The sequence below is a fragment of the Gossypium raimondii genome, chromosome 3 (assembly GCF_025698545.1).
Source record: "Gossypium raimondii isolate GPD5lz chromosome 3, ASM2569854v1, whole genome shotgun sequence".
NCBI classification, from domain to species: Eukaryota; Viridiplantae; Streptophyta; class Magnoliopsida; order Malvales; family Malvaceae; genus Gossypium; species Gossypium raimondii.
The window spans coordinates 47,265,821-47,285,522 of NC_068567.1; the positions used below are offsets into that span (position 1 = coordinate 47,265,821).

A 19,702-nucleotide genomic window follows, 5' to 3' on the forward strand; every position below is an offset into this window, starting at 1 on the left:
GCAATTCCATCAAGGATCGTCGAAAATTCTAAAAAATGAAGGGAAGGGCTTGAACTTGAGTTTCTCGGATGGATTTACTAATAGCTAACCATTAAGCCTATAACTCATTTCATGCTTAATTCTGACAGTTAATCGAAAATAAATTGAGGCGTGACAACTTTTCTTTTGGGGGCAACAAGATGTAGTCGTAGATAAGTTTTGGTGAGAGTTTTTGTGATGACTATGGAAAGAATTTCGTTCTCGAGTTAGGGCTTTGTTTTTGGGTTTTAGGTTTGTACGTTTAGTACATTTAGGTTTATTTTCTCCATATTGTACTCTTGTTTGTTTACTCATTTAGTGAAAAGCTAAAGCCTCCTTTGCACGTTGTTTTTATCCTATTCGAAGGAGTTTTTCACGTAAAATTTGTATGTTCAATCTTCTCAGTTTTTCTATTTTGTTGTTTATACGGGTCAATCCCCAACATAAAATTTAAATTTATTATTATGATTTTTAAAATATTTATATATTTCTTTAATTTTTTTAGAATTAGGATCAAATTGAGAATATTTGTAAATTTTTAGGGTTAATTTTAAAATTATGTCTAAATCGATATTTATGTAAAAGTTGATGGCTAAATTATATCAATTTTTAACTACCACATTAGTTTTTCATTTGTAATTTTAACGAAGTGGCCAAAATGATTTAACTATATAATGTGGATGCTTAAATTGCAAACTTTTTTATTTTTGGTGCCTAAAATGAAATTTTTTAATAGTGGATGACTATCTATGTAATTTACCATAATTTTAAGTACATAAAATTAAAATTAAATTATTACAAAAGACTATAGGAAATATGATATTGTTTAAAATATAATAAAAGAATATAAAATAATCAAAACACATGTTCATGGTGCCATAAAAATTATATGCATATGACACAGATATCATGTGTTAAAATCTATGTAAAATAAATCATTAATTTAGAAGATAAAAATATAATGCAAATATAATATGAATATATGTTTTTTTACAAATTAAATTTTATGATAAATTATATAAAATAAAATATAAATTGAAACATAATAGGCTCTAAATTGAATAATTATCACAAATTATATAAAATATATTACAAAATGGAAGTAACATAATGTGTCGCAATATACATACAACTATTTTTACACATGTTCCAAGAGAAGTGATTCTTGAATTATGTTCCAAGAGAGTCTAATCGGGTAGCAGATGCTTTGCAAAAATAACTTTGATGAGGGATGATACTTTGCACATGTTTAAGGAACCCCTTTGAAGATTAAAGAGATATTGAAGGAAGATTGCACTTTTGATAATTTGTTTATGATCTACTCTATGTAATTCATTGTTCTATTTACCAAAATAAAATAAAAAAACATAATGTGTGACAATATACATACAACTATTTTTTAACGTGTGAAATATATACATTTGGGTAGAATGAAATATATATATATATAAACATGGGTATGAAAAGTTATATTAAATATGAACGAATTGAGGTATGATATAAACAATTGAAAATAATTAAAATAAATAACATTAACATGACAACAAATTTATGAATACATAAAATATATAAAATTAATTAATACGTGAAAACTTTGAAAAATAACATCAACACAACAAAACATGAGTGCATATCTATGAGTGCATATCTATATATATATATATAAATAAAATTTAAAAGTTAAATAAGTTTACAGTAAAAGTAATAAAGCGAACTCTGTCATATCCTAAATGTAGGGGTTAATTGTAATAGATAGATAAGAAAATGATTAGAGTTAAATGATTAAGTGTTTAGTGCACTCCTTAGATACCCAAGTTTAAGCTAACCTTCCTCTCATTTCTTTTTTTTTTTTTTTCCAGCAACTTAAGGTAAAAACCATAATTAAAATATATATTGTCAAGAACAAAAATTTAAAAAAAAATAGGCTTAGGCCTAATGGTTAAAAGCTTATGTATTTAGCTTAATGGTTAAAACCACAACCAAGTTTGAGCCACTAATTTCCCTTCCATATCTTTTTTAATTTTGCCCACTTTTGGGATATTTACCATGCCACCCTTAGGTTTTCAAACCTTAGGTATTGAGCCCATCTCTTCCTAATTAGACTTGCATTTTCTTTTCTCTTCAATTCCAATTAGAATTTTGTTTACATCTCCCTATTTCTTCTCCTTTTTCTTTTCTTTTCCTCCCTTTATATCATATTTTTCATCTTTTTGCTATTGATTATTTTGCTCTCCCGGTTAAAACATTCTCCATTCGATCATTCTTCCCATCGAGCTTAAAATTTTCATCAGTAGCATCCCTTTTCTTGTCAAGAATCAGTAAGTACACTTCGTTTCCAATGATTAAATTTTGTATTTCCGTTATACCAACATCTGATGTTATTTTCTCGGTTTGATTAAATAATATTTCAAAATCTTGCTAAATCTTTACAAATTATACCCGAATCTTGATATCAATCATTAGTCCGTGTGAATTTGTTGTTTTAGTGTGACTCCTATGTTACAATTTTGCCTAGAATTTTATGAATTATTCTGTTTAGTCCCTGAATAGCCCCCAAACTATTTTTAGAGTTTTATTTCACTTAATTGAGACCCTAATAATATTAATATTTTGGAATTCATGATCTGATTGACTGAATTACTATTGTCATATGCAAGATACGTGATTGATACATCCCTACTGTCTCTATATTTCTAATAAACTATTATTGTAAAATCTATCACTATATTATTGATTGCATGTTCAACATGCCTACTATTACTATTAAACTGAATACATGTTAAGCATGTCTACTGCTACTATTAAACTGAATACATGTTAAGTATGTCTACTGTTTTTACATGATATTGTTACAAGCATGTAATATTGCATTGCATGGGGGACGATATGAAATGAGGAAGTACTGGCAGTTTAATAATCTACAACACTGGTGGTTTATCCACAAATTACTGACGGCTTGTCTGCAAACTTTTTAACTGAAAATATTGTTGATTCATCCATAATTTTTATTACTGGTAGTTAATTTGCAAAATTACTAGTGGTTTATGCACAATGCGGTGTGTAGGGATAGATGAGTTCTGGGGAACTCTTACTGTAGTGTGTAGTGGAATTGGGTAGGATTTTTTTTGATAAATCGAAATTGCATTGCATTCATAAACATTTACATGGCTATGAATACTGAGATACTATATTGATGAGTTGATCTAAAATACCGATATTCTAAATTGCTAATCAATTGTGATTATTCTATAAGTTGTCATTCTGTATGATTTGTTTATTGTTTGCACTGATTTTCTGGTGATTGAACTTACACTGAGTTTCTTAAGCTCACTCCCCCATTATTTCTAGCTTTACAGATAACCCACCAGGTTAGGACACAAACTCGACATATGGAGGACTCGGCTCAATTTATTTTTAACCAAAATTATTTTAGACGTATTTTATTATTTCTGTTATTTTGAAACTAAATTGCTTTATTTGAATTGTGTCATGTGACTTCGATTTTGGGTTTATTTAGCATGCTTGGTATTTAATTTGAAATTAGGATATTGAAACATGGATTAAGAATTAACAAAGCATTAAATTATTCGATTTTACTTAATTAAAACTATATATCACTTTTATATTACTAGATTATAAATAAACTTTGAGTAATAAATAAATTGAAATTAACTAAGTTTTCAAAAGTAGTCACTATTACAAGGAAAATGTTAAACTTGGTATTTTCGTTTACTCGTGAGTTTTTCTGAAAATAGGCTAAGTTTTCTTCTAAAAGAAACAAATATTTTAAAATTACTATTTTATAAACTCCGATAGCTTACTTGGCCATTTTGGTGGCCAATGTAATTTTCTAAATTCGAGCCTAATGTCTAGGCCAGGTTGAGGAGGTTACATTTAGTGGTATCAGAGCCTAGGTTTTTTAAACTCGAACTATGAGTTTTTGGAATGAGTCTGCATGCATGTCATGGAAAGGGGTATTTCAGAAAAAATCATGACACAAGTTTTTTTGAAAAAAATTAAATCTGAGACTCCGATGCCGGTCCTACTTTAATTACTGTTACTTTTAAAACTTTAGATAAACTGTAATTGTTAGACTGTAAACACTCAGGAAATAACTAATACTTGAACTTTTTTGTTTGAAAACTGTAGATATACTTCAAAATTTAAACTTTCGAGAATACAATATGAACACTCAAGGTAGACGTGGTAGGGGTAGGCCGCGTAGGGCTGCACCCGCTGAGCCACCCATTGTTCAGAGGGGAAACCAAATCCTTAAAAAGGAGTACGTGGAGAATTCTACCGCCAATGGTGACAAAGGTTACGAGAATAGAGATGATGCATTGTCGCAAACAATGCTGAGGGTTCTGCAAAGGGTTACTGGAGCCCAAGCTAGATCGGGTTTTGTTTGAAAACTATAGATATACTTTAGAACTTAAATTTTTTAGAATACAATATAAACACTCAAGGTAGACGTGGTAGGGGTAGGCTGCATAGGGTTGCACCCATTGAGCCACCCATTGTTTAGAAGGAAAACCCAATCCCTAAGGAGGAGTACGTGGAGAATTCTACCAACAATGGTGGTAGAGGTTACGAGAACGGAGACGATGCAGTGTCGCAAGCAATGTTGGGGATTTTACAAAGGGTTGCTAGAGCCCAAACTAGATCGGGGAGCCATGGATCTATTATGGAGACGCTCTGGTCGAATAGGGCTGAAATATTCAAAGGAGTTGCTAGAACAACCCCTACTATGGCTGAGCACTGGATGGAATCGACGGAGAGAATTCTAGAGGATCTAGATTCTATTTCATAACAAAAATTAAAAGGTACTATGTCCTTGCTAAGGGAAGAGACCTATCGTTGGTGGCAATCTGTTGTAAGGGGTACACAGTTTGAATGTTTAACCTGAGAATATTTTTAGGAAGCCTTCCAAAAGAAGTATGTTGGCACTAGGTGTGTGGAAGCCCACAGACTCGAGTTTATCAAGTTGAAGGAGAAAGATAAGACTGTGGTGGAGTATGAGGCTGAATTTCTGATACTCAGCCGTTATGCTCAAGGTATGGTTGTCATGGAGCAATACAAATGCGTGAGGTTCAAAAGTGGGCTGTGCTTTAACCTCAAGATTCAGGTTGCTCCACACTAGGAACAAGTGTTTGAAACCCTAGTGGAGAAAGCCAAAATCATGGGGGAGATCAAACAAGTGGAATGCGAGAAATGAAAGAAGAGTAAGGTCTCGATTAAGAGAGATTATGGTTCTGCTTTAACCATTGTGCTTTTTTTTATATATAAAGTAAGTACATGTAAATTTTGTTATTATTTAAAGAAATATAATTTTATTTTTATATAATAAATATATAAATTTATTACCATAAACATAATTTTAATTATTTAATAAAAAGTTTGGTTTTAAATAATAAATTATTATATAATAAATTAATATACCCAATAATTGTTTTTCATTCTCACTTCACAACTGTAATTTTGTTGGAATCCAAACACATATCCATTATTGGTTTTAATCTTACCTTTATTATGCTCTATCCCACTACTACAATAATTAATCTCATAGCTACCACTATTTTTAATCTCACTAGAATTAATCTTGCTACCCATCTAAAGGCACCCTTAGTCGTGGATATCACAAGCAGAAAAAATAATAATAAAATAGTGATTATTTAGTATACTAATAGTGTACTTTATTTGTTCCACAAAAAACCTTAAAAAATTGACATGTGTCTCTATTTTCTAAATATATATTTTTTAATATTTTATTATTGGGGGCTCATTACTTCAATTAGTCCCCATGCTCCTCGAATGGATCTCTAATTGTTGAGAGGGTTGCCCAAAAGCAGTATATAAGGCGTACCTAATAAAACTTATAAGTAAACCAGATATAGAGATGGCGACTAAGGTTGTTGTTTCCGTTATTATATAATTTCAAGATCACAATGGATCTATGATAAGATTGTTTATTTACAGCGGAATGATATACAAAATCAATAGATCTCATTGAATACAAAATAAGATTTATGGCTACACAAACTGTTAAGGGTAGTTTTAGATCTGGTCCAAGACGAACTGCTGTAGGGGATTTTCTGAAACCATTGAATTCGGAATATCGTAAGGTAGCCCCTGGATGGGGAACGACTCCTTTGATGGGTGTCGCAATGGCTTTATTTACAATATTCCTATCTATTATTTTGGAGATTTATATTTCTTCCGTTTTACTGGATGGAATTTCAATGAATTAGATTCACAAGAATCACGAAGCCTCGCTTTTCAATACAAAAAGTGAAACTTTAGTTCTCAGATTTTTTAGCCCCATTCTATTTCAGTAGTTCGACCACGAAATTTATTTGTTTTTGTATTTCCAGAATATGAGTGTGGCTTGTTATAATTAATCCTATTGATGGTGCAGAAAATGGGTTTGTCATCTTGATCGAGATAATTTTATCCCATCGGATAGTCATTCTAGTATCTGGAGCATGGAAAATATGAAATGGATCACAAAGTATTTGAACTATGATTCATACTTAATATTCAAACCTCATGTCCTTATAAAACACTTATCAACCATTAACTTTACTTATGAAGTTAAAAAACTTTACTGACAATATACCAAATATTTTTTCATAATAAAATAAAATATTTTATGATATTTGGAAAGAAAAAGGAGAACTAAACATAAATATACTTCTTATGGAATTTTTTTTTTAAGAAACTAGATAAAATTCAAGGGTCTCGCTTGGGAGCCTCCTTATCAACGTCTTGCTTTTAGTTATCATATGAAAATATGGTTTGCAAAACTAATAAGTGAATCTTAGATGTATGGTCCATGAGGTGTTTACAATTTTTTATATGGTTTACATATTTTATAAATTTAATCATAAATTTAAAATTTTAATAAATTTAGGCTTCAATTTTTACAAAATTTATCATTTTAGCTCAATTTCTAAAAATTCAGTAAATTTAGCCTCAATATTTATAGAAAAATTTCAATTTAATTTTGTTTCTAAAAATTTCAAAAAAGAAAAGAAAATATGTTTAAAAAATAATTTTTAATATTCCTTAACCTACCTCCAAAACATGCTAAACAAGAAAAAAAAAATTCGCATTGCTTTTTCCTACCTGTACGTGCCATCAGGAACTTCCAAATTTGAGTAGTCCAAGTAATGTGCTATAAAATCTAGTCTAGGAATTGAAAATATGAGTTAAACTGAATCAAGAGAGATAACTTTATCGATTTCATGTCCCTTGAGGATGTCCAACTTTATCTCTCTCTAATACCCATAAATTTATTTCGTGTTCTTTTATTTTGAATCATTTTATATATATATATATATATATATATATATATATTAATGCATATTTTTTATATTTTATATTTTAAATCATTTTGTAATTTTTATCCAAAAATTATTTTTAAAATATTTTTTCTTTTTCTTTTTGAAACTTTTAGAATTATAACCAACTTTATAAATTTTGTAAATGTTGAGGGTTAAATTTATTGAATTTTTAAGAACTAGAACTAAAATGATAAATTTTGTAAATATTGATGGCTAAATTTGTTGAATTTTTAACTGTAAGATCGATTGATAGAATGTATAAATATTGGAGGATTAAATTTTTATCGTGCCAATAAAAATGGCTACATTAGCTTGTTGTTACTCATCTAACGACAATTAACGGATGAATGACTAAAATATTTAATTTCGAAGAGTTGAATAATTAAATTAAAAAATTAATAACTAAATAACTAAAATACAACTAAAAGCACGATTAACCTATTATATATTTGGGGTGAAGATCCTAAAGCAAAGGCATGATGAATTGAGTACGGGGTTACATTTTTAATTGATTAATTACTCAAGACCAAAACAGTCTTTGATCAAATACAAAGTTCCTTGTACTTCCATGCTAGCTATATAACAATCCTTCTGATTTTACCTGCAACGCCCAAATTATAAAAGTTTACTTTAAAAATTGTTTACATTCAATTATTATTTTTTAAATAATTGACCGTTGGGATGATAGGAATTGTACCCCATCTCACACTATATAATTATCGAGTGACGAAAGTAGGTGGAGCCAAAATTGATTATAAAATTTTATAGGGTCAAATATATTAAGTTATCATTTCAAAATTTTTAAAGGGATTAGTTAAAATTTTATGTTTCTAATATGAAGGTGTAATTTTATTATTATATTAATTTATAGTTTTAGAATACTTTTGAAAGGTTTAATATTACAAACAGGATATTTATATAAGTATAATATATATTTGAACAACTACAACATAGAATGAAATCAGTGCAAAACACAATGGATGAGGAATCAAAAAACCAAATAAAACCCACATATAGTAGATACACATATGATAATATTGGAGACTCACACATCTTAATTGCGCATGATGACACTCGAACTTGAGTATTCAAGGACTCATGGCCCTCATCTTGAGCAATTATCTTCAGGTTTAGACTTTTACTTAGCCGTTGTTGTAATTATCTTGCCACTAAATTAAGAAATTATAATAAAAATTTTCATTAAAATTATTAATTATATTCGTATGTAAAGTGAATTTATTATGAGAAGTCTATTCCTACAAAAACATGGACCATATAATAGGACGCAATGATGCACGAAAGTATGAAAAAAATTGCAAATTGATGCACAAAATCATGAAACCATACTAGCTATCATGTGTTTAATGTATATTCATATATAAGTATAAGAAATAACTATTTAAAAATTAAAATTTGTTCGTATTTGACCCTTTTCTAAAGTCCAAATAATGTAGAACGTAATTACATTAAATTAATGCAAAATGAGTTAAAAGAAACTAAATCATAAGGGTTTGGGTCATTTATATGAAATAATCACATACAGCAGCTAACATATGCAATCGTTTCAATAATTGCTTGCAAAATGTACAAAGGGAGGGGGGGGGGATTAAGAAATTAATGTCAGAACCACAATTAGCAAGCTTCTCCTTTAATTCCTTCAAAACTCTCCAACCTTCGAACTAATTAAAAATATATATATATATACATAGATACATATATTTTGCTCTTTTCAGCTTTTCTTATCTCTCTCAGTAACATTTGCTTCGCCTCTAATCATGCAATTCTTGTTATCATCATTAAAGTTATGGATTTGACTCCACAACTCCAGTAATCTCAGCATGAACACCCCTTTGTATACAATACCAAGATAAAACTTATTATAGTAAAAAATCAAGGCTTTATTCTTATGAAAAAACATTGTTCTATGGTCCATGACATCATCAGGACATGCTGCTAATTAATAAATTAAGTTAACCATATTAGGATTACGTTAGAAGATTGCAAGACAAGGATTCTTAAAATTCAAAAAGACCAAGCAGAAGGTTAATTACGTAAATAGAAGGGAACAGATTACGGAGGGTTCACCTTCTTAAGGTTAGGTCATACGATTGCCCGAACCCTAAAATGGTCAGTTGGATCATTACAAGTCTATGTACTTCTCCATTCGACACGTAGCAGTGTGGCAGTGACCCTTTTGCATTGACTGGTTAAGGTTTCTGAGCTTCTTCGTATTTGGCTGCTCCTCGTTTCTCACCGTTTGATGGGGTTGATCCAACGGGCAATGGGTGAAGCTTAAGTAAAGGTACAAAAGAAATTAGGTCCCTTGGAGATATAATATACCTAAAGGAAAATCCTTTTTGTTTAGGCTGTCTTATCATTTTGTTTAGTGCGTAAAACAAAGCAAAAGGTTTAAGTGTTTTTTTTTTGTTTGTTGGGGGGGCGGGGGGGTTAATTCTGATTACATGATGGATGAAGTTGTTAGCGAAAGCGTATCATCCATGACAGAATAAATAGAGAGAAAAGCAAGAAGAAGAACAAAAGTGTTAAAGAGAGTGTGTTTGGGGGTATTGCAAAGATAATATTTTTATTGGGGAAAAAAAAGAATGGGGAGAGGTAGGGTTGAGTTGAAGAGAATTGAGAACAAGATTAACAGGCAAGTAACTTTTGCTAAGAGAAGGAATGGGCTTTTGAAGAAAGCCTATGAGCTTTCCGTTCTTTGTGATGCAGAGGTTGCTCTCATCATCTTCTCCAATAGGGGAAAACTGTACGAGTTTTGCAGTAGTTCAAGGTATCACCAAAACTAACTACTCCTTTTTTCTTTTTTGGTACCCTCTTTCAAAACCCCAAAACCAACACACTAGTCCTCCTCCTACTACTACTATACAAGGGTTTTTTTTTGGTCGTAAAACAAAGCAAGCTCTCGCTTCTTTCTTTTTGCTTGCTTTGATTTCTGACTTTAGGGGTTCAAAGAGGAGGGTTTTTTTTGCTGTTTTGGGTGTGATTTTGGGGTATTCAAGTTATGGGAGAAAATTTTGAGAAAAGAGTGAAAATTTATAATATAAAGCTATGTTTGAGTTTTGCCGTTTTGGTGAATGTATTGGCGTTTGCCTGTGTGTTTTTCCTCTTCTTCTTGATGTTAGATCTGCAATTCTAAATCATCAAAAGCCAACATCCCTCTCTTGTGTATATATATATATTCCCACTCTAATTTCTTCTCTTCCTTCTTTGATCTCTTTGGTTTTATCACCCCTTTCCTTTCCCCTCTTTCATCCTTATATATATATATATATATATATATATATATATATATATATGCCTACAAGTTAGTTTTAAAATCTCCGATCTAACGTCTTTCATGTTTAACATAAGAAGCTAAAAGATCTCTTGCAGATTAGCTTTGGATACTTTTTTCTTTCTTTAATTTCTCTCGTTCAAGCTTTGATTAGATCCTGTTTTTTCCTCTTAAATCATTATAGATCATGTATATTAATTTCTCATATAAACAAACAAAAGCTTATTTAGATAAAAGGAAAAAAAAAAGAAAAAAAAAGAAAGAAAGCTTTCGATGAGCTCATAAATTTACACGATCTGAGCTTAGGGTTTTATTTTAAAGTTTCAAACTTAATCCCATATTTAAAAGCAGACTTCAACCTGGTTTATTTTTCTAAAACAAAACAGATAAAAAACCCAAGGATACCTGTTTGAGATGTTACAAAAACAAAATCAAAACAGTAAAGACAAACAAGAGATTTCAGCCTGTCGTTTCTACTTTTTCAGATGTTTGCTTTCTTTCTTACAAACCGACTTCCTTGTTTCCAATGGATTCTATCATGTCTGGGATCTATTTCAATGGATCACTTAAAAGGGTACATCTCCATCAATGCTTCTGAGTTTCTAAGGTTTTGATTTTCCCAAAGCTGCTCCCCGCCCCCGCCCCCCCATGTTAGGGTTTTCAACTTCTGCTTTTAAATCTAAATTTCGTTTAGAAGGCTGAAATATTTGATGTTTTTTAATTCTTTCAATTGATCTACTTGCATGAGCACTACTTGTCTTAATTCCACTGGTCTAGAATATTAATTAACGCAAATGTATTGATTATTATGTGATTAATAGTACTACGTTTATTAATTAATTAATACACAGTCTGCCTGTGTTAATTAATCTCTTTTTCATCGTCATTACAAGTATAATTTGATGATTTGTAAGTTTAATTAAAAGCTTAGTTTAAGTAAGGTGTTTTGGAAACATTGGATCAGTAATTTTTTTTCTTTTTAGGTGAAAATGGTATAAAGTCTGAAAAGAGTTAAATAATAAGGAACAAGTTCTAATTCCCAACATTTGGTGAATAATTAAACCATCCAATTTATTGTACCAAGAAAAAAAACTAATTAAAGATTGCTTTCATTTTAATTACTTCCTCTTAAAATTTTAAAAATAAAAATAAAAAATTTTGTGATACATTTAGCATTTTTCTTTTAATAGCATTTTTAATTGATATATTCTCTCTGGTACCTTTCGGAAATTGCAAGATTTCTTCTTTTTGTTATTATTATTTTTTTAAAATTATCCTTTTATCTTTATTGTCAGTGTGTTGTTAAATGATGATCCTCAATGGCTGATTTTTGAACTTTTATTACTTTTTTTTCCCATCTTTTTAATTGAACTTTGAATAATTGTTTTTGGATTTATCTTTTCAACATAAAGCCCCAATTTCAACCATTCGAATATTGTGTTTATGAATGTGTTGTATCCTTGAACTAACATTTAGTCATTTACCTTGATATATATATATAGCATGATGAAAACATTGGAGAGGTACCAGAAGTGCAGCCATGGAGCACCAGAGACAAATGTTTCAACTAGGGAGGCTCTGGTAATATGCTACTCATCTCTGCCAACTGAGATTTGAAAACACTGCCTTGGTTTTTTCTTCTTTGGAGTTTCTATTCTCCCTACATGGAATACATGTTAGCTCATTAATCCAGTGTGTCACCAAACTATTCGTCATATCTCTACAAAGCTCATCTCTCCCATAGAGATCCATAACATTGCATCTTTCTCATAATTCTACCTACTTTATATTTATAAAGCATATTACTTGATCTCCCTACTAAGGTTTCTTACCTAATACAACATTTTACCTTTGAGTTTTGGCTTGGTTTTGTTGCTTGTTGCTTGTTTCTTAAGATTAGCCATTATTTTGGTGTCCCTCAATTTGTTTTAGCGTATATGCATTTGGCTTACATTTTTCAGCTAGATGATGATTGAAACAATGAAGTAATACATAGTAATTAACCTGTCTATCAATGCTAAACTTGGCTGCAAATGTGTAATTTTGTGGGAATAAATGCAAATTTCATGATGTATCTGTAGGAGCTAAGCAGCCAGCAGGAATATCTGAAGCTTAAAGCACGTTATGAAGCCTTACAAAGGTCCCAAAGGTGAGTGAGCAACCTTTGAAATGGCCCAAATTGTTGGTAATCATTAAATATATGATACATGATTGAAGATGAAAATATATTGTTGATATATTTGGTTAGGAATTTACTTGGAGAAGATCTGGGGCCTTTGAGCAGCAAAGAGCTTGAGTCACTTGAGAGGCAGCTTGATTCTTCATTAAAGCTGATAAGATCAACGCGGGTACTTTCACTCCATTCTCCTCTACTTTCAATGCTCATTTCATAACAGAAACTGCATTCACTAATCAATGAAAAATTGAATTATGGATCTGATTTGACTATTTCTGTTGTAGACCCAATACATGCTTGATCAGCTCACTGATCTGCAACGAAAGGTATCCCATCATCTTATATAATTTGAAAGCCATTAATTTGTTGTTGTCTCTTCCACCAATGCAACTATTTTTCACTCTCTTTAATGCAGGAACATCTACTTAATGAAGCTAATAAGAACCTAAAACAAAGGGTAGGTTTCTTTTTACATCTTTAAGGTTACAATTTCGTTCAACAAGGGAAATTACCAACAAAATTAACATATTTAATGAGTTGAGAAACGGTGGGTTTTTGCAGTTGATGGAAGGCTACCAAGTACATTCACTCCAGCTGAATCCAAATGCCGATGACGTCGGCTACGGCCGACAACCAACCCATCAGCCTCAGGGTGATGTCTTCTTCCATCCATTGGACTGCGAGCCAACGTTACAAATCGGGTACTACATACCTATATCCAACACTAACAACGAATTTAAATAACATAACTACAAGATGAATTCTTAATCGGTTTGATTTGTTGAACTACAGATATCAGCCCGATACGATATCGGCGGTCACCGGGGGCCCGAGTGTGAATAATTACATGACGGGATGGCTACCATGACTATGATACATAAAGGAAAATAGAAGCAAAAGCATGAAGTGGCAAATGCATGAATGCATGCATGCATGGTGTCCGCATTCCTTCATAAGAACATCATCAGCACATTTTATCATCTGTTTGCATGTTATTTGATGAAACAAAATTTGTGTAATGTGTCATGGATTTAATATTAACTTTCGTGTCTTTAATTCTGTAAGCACTGCGCAGCACTCTTTGAAATAATGTGGTGGTGTTGTTTGCTTGTAAGAGGGATTCCAACTCTGACCATCATCTGCCTTATTTAGTTTTAAATCAACAAAAACAAGCATTTGTTGTTGCCATGACATTAATATCTTTTTATCAAAAGCAACCGATGACCCTCATTTTTTCTTCCAATTTCAAGTCTCTCTCTCCTTACCACAGTCAGACTTTCTGACCTGTACTAAACAGGATAAATCATCCATCTTCACTACACACTTATCCCTTGTGTCAAGTTCAACAATTTTTTACTGGTTCTTGTTCTTGATTTGTAAGTCTTCAAATTTTCTTTTCATTTTAACCTCAAGGTCTTTTTTTTCTCTCTCTCTCGTAATTCACGAGGATATTTGGGTCAAGTAATATCTAACCTTCATTTGTTCCATTCTCAAACGTGGTTTAAGTAGCCTTGTAACTTTTGATTGTTCCAACGAACATGACTATCTCTTGCTATCTCATGGACAGTTTGAGTTAATGTTAAAAGCTGAGGAACATGACTATCTCTTGCTATTTCATGGATAATTTGAATTAATGTTAAAATAGTGTATGTTCCGATCAAATTTCTTTAAGGTGGACATTATTAACGTTAAAAGATCATGTTTTTAGGGCCAAATCAGTAGAAAAATGAATCTTGCTTGAAGCTTATGTTTGATGAGCTCGAGATTCCTTGAGATAAAACTTTGATTGCTTGTACTACTTGTACTATTTCATGTTCAAACAATAGTCGGAACAAATTAATTTGAAACAGTCAAAGTCTTTAAGTTGTCATGTTTGATTTTTGATTAAATTTCACTAATGTAACAAATTTAAAGATATTTCGTAGCCAACATTCTAAAATCATCATCATTTACTTGTATAACTTAGAGAAGAGATAAAAGAAGTTTGATATGCTTAGAAAGGATATCCTAATCTTTTTTACTTACGTTTTGGATTTATTACATAAATTTTCCAGTTCTTTCCCAACTTTTGTTCTAACATAAAATAGAACAAAACTGTTTTAAATAGTTATAAACTAAATTATTTGTTCGACCAAAAGTTTTTTCAAATAAAAATTCTTTCAAACTTCTTTTGAAAAGGTCTTTCAATTCCTAAGTGAAATCTGACATCGTCAAAGGAAATTTGAAGGCACCACTTACCGTTAAGATTTCGATCAAAGTAAGTCTCCAAATGAAACTTAAACTTCATTTCAAGCTTTCGGAACACCATAGATCGAGAAAGTTGAAAGATAGAAAAGGAGATTCATGGGCTAAAGAGAGAAAAATAAGTTTTTAATCTTTTAAATATTATATTTTTATATTTTAAAAATAATTTTTATTGTAATTTATTAAGACAGAATTTTTGATGCACCGTCGGTGCATAGGTCTCATACACCATCAGTTGACAATAAAATGACACGTTATCATTTTAAGAAAACAAATATTGAAGGGTTTAAAGATAAATAGAAATAATTTTATTTTTAAGAAAAATAAATACTATTTATAACTGTTAAACATAAATATATACCAAAAAAAATCTGAAACTAGAAATCCAAAATCTCAAATCCATAATCCAAAATAAAAACCAAACCCTAAAATTTAAAATTCAAAATTCAAACCTAAAAAAATAAAAATAACTATAATTAATATTTAATTATATTTAATAAAGTTAATAATATTTATTTTCAAGTCCTTCAATGTTTTTTATTTTACAAAGAATGATGATGTGCTATTTTATTATTAGTGATGGTGCATAAGACTTATACATTAATAACTTATCAAATATTAATCCATTTATTAATTATATTTAATAATAAAATAATGAAATAAAAACTATATTCTTTTAGGGAAAAGAAATTTTATATTTAAAGAATATTGCTTTTAACATAATAAATAATACTAATTCTATGTCACACGGGAAAAAAATACGTAAAATATATATTTATAAAAATTTTATTTTAAAATTAAATGTGGCCTCTGTTAAGTTGGTTAAGATAAAAGTTTAAAGTTCATGTGATTGTGACCCAAGTTTAAATTTTATTATAGTATTATTTTACTAAAAACATGAAATGATAAAAATACCTTGTGTTTATAAAAGTGAGGGTATTTTTGTAAAATTTCTCAATTAAATTGATGCTCGATTGACTCGTGACATTGACTCAACCAAGAGATTAACATAAATCTAGTTTACTAATTAGTTATATTTAACATTAAATATAATACCAATTCAATACAATATTCATATATTTTAATTGTATATTTTAATTTGAGAATTTTTAAATTTATATATTTTAAATTTTTATTTTTAGAATCATAATCAAATCAATAAAATATGTAAATATTAAAGACTAAAATTATTATTATAGTGATAAAAAGAATTGTTATTATACCCTTATTAATTGTCATTTTAAAATTGACAGTGACAATTTTTTTTTTCTGAAAGAGACTAGTATGCTCAATGCAAAAATTAAGGAGGACTAGAGAGGTTTTTTCCCAAAATAAAAAGAAATATGACACAAAACGAGGATAGACTTGTCCATGGGTTGGGTCACCCGACTTGGCTCGAAGGCTCACCTGAAAAGTGGGAGGGCTTGGGCAAAAATATAGGCATTAAAAATAAGCTTGGACAAAAAAAATAAGCCATGTTTTCTAAACAAGCTAGGCCTCGGGTAAGTTTTTTTTGGCCCGGGCTTGGCACTGCCCGAATTTGCAAAAAAAAAAAAGGCATGTTTACTTTTTATTATTATTTTGCTATCAGTTCGTTATTATATTGCTACTATGTTATTGTTATTGTTTGAATATTGTATAATTCTTGTTTTATTATTAATTTTGTTACTATTTTAGTAGTATTTATTTGTTTTAGTATTATTTAATTATATATATTTAATTTTTTTCATTTGTTGGAAAATATTTATTTTAATGATTTTAGTGTATTTGATGTATTATATTTTTTAAATTTATTTTTATATAAAAACGTTTAATACAGTGGAACCGGGTCGGGCCTAAACTTTTTATTTGACCCGGGCTGGCCAATGGACAACAGAATAAGATATATTAAGCCACGTGAGCTTCACGTGATCAATTGCTCTATGAATAAATTGTAGGGTTCTTACCATTCAGCCGCTTTGCTATCGTCAAATCTGCAAAAATTAGGTTAGGAATTAGGCCTTCAATTCAATCATCAAAATGTTCTATTTTCTTTTCTTTTTCCAGTTCCAATAGTGTTTCTTCGGCCTAGTTTTTAGGGTTGGGAGGGGAGAAAGGGGTGAGACAAATAGGGGAGAGCAGTATTTTCGTGGCTCTTAAAATACCGATGGGTTCTCTACAGGCTGCCCTGCCTTCCAATTAGCCCTGCACACCAGACCCTTTATCCATGGCATCATGGTACGGGGTTTGTGTTTTTTGATTGTTTGGTTGGTTTTAGTCGTTGGGATGGGATATTTGGTCTTCTTATACCAATTTCCCATCTTTCGACTTCCCCATCAGAGATGCTTTTCACCGCATTCCCGCCTCCAAACGCCATTACATGAATTCCTCGTTTCTTCAATGTCTTCCTTTTCAATGTTTATAACCCAAATGTGGTTTTAATTGGTTATGGGAAACTTTTCATGTTGTTTTTCTTTTAAGTTTTGTTTGGAAAAATCTATATCAAACATGGCCTTGTTGAGTTGAAACTATCTCATACTCTGTGTCAGTCGGATTATCAAGAAAAAGAATACAGTTCCACATTTTGCCTGTAAGAGAGAGCAGAGCTTGTGCTCATTTTTGGACCACCCGCGGTCACCTTTGGAGCTCATAGTTATATAAAGCGGCATTAGGTAATTGCTTTGGATCGGAGGATTGGGTTCCAATTGAGTTCTGTATCACGGCTAAACACGGGGAAATCACCATATGCCTTTCATGCGGTAAGTCACACATTGGCATTATGTATGTTGATGTGTGTGCAAGCATTGTTTTTATAAGGTTTTGTTGGTTCTATAGAAATAACTGTCGAGCTTTGATTAAGTTTATTCATCAATTTCTATACTTGAACTCGAACTCGACTCAATAATTAAGTTTATGGTTAATAATATATATTCAGGACAATAATATAATTTAATAATATGAAAAGTTTGATGAGACTCGTTAAGTTTTCAAGTTAAGTATTATTAAGTTGGAATTCAGTTTGTTCGATAACTCAAGTTTGGGCTTGGCTTAATTATTACGAAATCAAATTCGAATTATTTTCGAGTTGAACATGAGTAGCTTGTGAACACCATTATCTCATTTACATCCTTTGTCCTGGCCTTAATTTAGCCCCAAAATGTAATGAACAACAATCTTGCCGTTACTTTTTTATCCTACTTCAAACAGGCCTCTATAAAATGACTTAATCAAACTTAAATCGAAGTTACAATCAGAATAAAAATGGCAAAGAGGGTCAAAAGATGAGTTCTAGAAAGGTGCCTTGCTTAGAATTTTAAGTGTAATTTGAGGTAGTAGGGGTCAGCAGTCGGAGTTGGGTTGAAAGGAGTTACTTCTTCCTTTCGGCATACCCGTGAGACTGGTTATCTCATTCTTTCTTATGAAATAGTTAAATTTTACTTATAGGTTTGATATATATCCAATAAAAACGGAAACATCTGCTTGTAATTGAATTTGCTTGATTCATGTGTAAGTGCGGTAGCTTAATCCTGCTCAACTATAGAGAATTGAATCAATTTCTGGCTGCAACATTTCCCTTACCTTCTAAGCTAATTTTTTTGGCATAATCACTACTCTAGCCCTCCAACTTTTTCAAAAAAATTATTTAACTCTTTATTTAATTTTTCTCTTTTAAGCATACATTACTTGCCAAATTATCTCAAAATAGATGGAAAAGTTAGGTGACATACCGTGGATTGTCACATTAATGACATGTGTTTCAATTGTACTAAATTGTAACAAATTAATAATTTTATTATCATTCCTTTTACTTTGTATTCACATATAAGTGTTATTGTGACATTTACTACTGAAAATGTCTAAATCAATGTGAATATTATAATATCACTAAGTCAACAAAATAAATATAATTTTAAAATAATTATATGCAATATTCGCTTTAGGAATGTACCAAAATCTTCAAATATCTAAAAAATTTGCAACTTCAGTGCATCCATCCATAACGAGTTTTAAATAGAATTATCATATTTTATTGCTCATAAATAGATCTTTTACAGTCAAATATTTTGCTTCCAACTCTTTAATGGAGATGATGACAAAAGAAGATCACAAATATTATAAAATAAACATAAATTAATAACCTAATCCTCTCTTTTCATCCTTTCAAAATAAATATTTATAGTAATAGTGATTCATATGAAATATAATATTTTCCTCATTCACAATCTCAATAGAAGATCCATTATAAATATATTTTAAAATCAATTGATTAACCATCACAAGATATTAATATATTAGCTCTTCTAGAGCTTTCGCTAATTTTGTAGTATCAAATATTGGAATAATATTTGTTTGTTTTAGTACCAAATAAGATAAATATTTTTATCTATAATGATAGAATTTATTACTACATTCTTATATCATTTCTCAAAGAACATTAATGAAACAAAATATTTGGACATATGCCACATGTGGCCAACAATCTTTCATATCACATTGATAACAAAAGTTATCTTTACCCTTTGAAGAGCTATCTTGAAAACTTTCATTATTCTCTTATTTATACTATGTTCCCACTTTTAGTAGTCCATGATTATATATTTTATTTTCTTTATATTTGCATTTACTTCAGAGAATGCAATAAATCTAGTA

General features: G+C 30.3%; 1 protein-coding gene across 1 annotated transcript; it reads left to right on the top strand.

Annotated features, from left to right (window-relative positions):
- Positions 1–9,762: 9,762 nt before the first annotated feature.
- Positions 9,763–14,020, top strand: LOC105794475 (agamous-like MADS-box protein MADS4). The gene is made up of 8 exons (XM_012623658.2): positions 9,763–10,149; positions 12,156–12,234; positions 12,735–12,802; positions 12,902–13,001; positions 13,114–13,155; positions 13,245–13,286; positions 13,391–13,530; positions 13,622–14,020. The coding sequence occupies exons 1-8, from the start codon at positions 9,965–9,967 to the stop codon at positions 13,695–13,697; spliced, it is 732 nt and encodes a 243-aa protein (XP_012479112.1). The 5' UTR covers positions 9,763–9,964; the 3' UTR covers positions 13,698–14,020.
- The last annotated feature ends 5,682 nt before the right edge of the window (positions 14,021–19,702 follow it).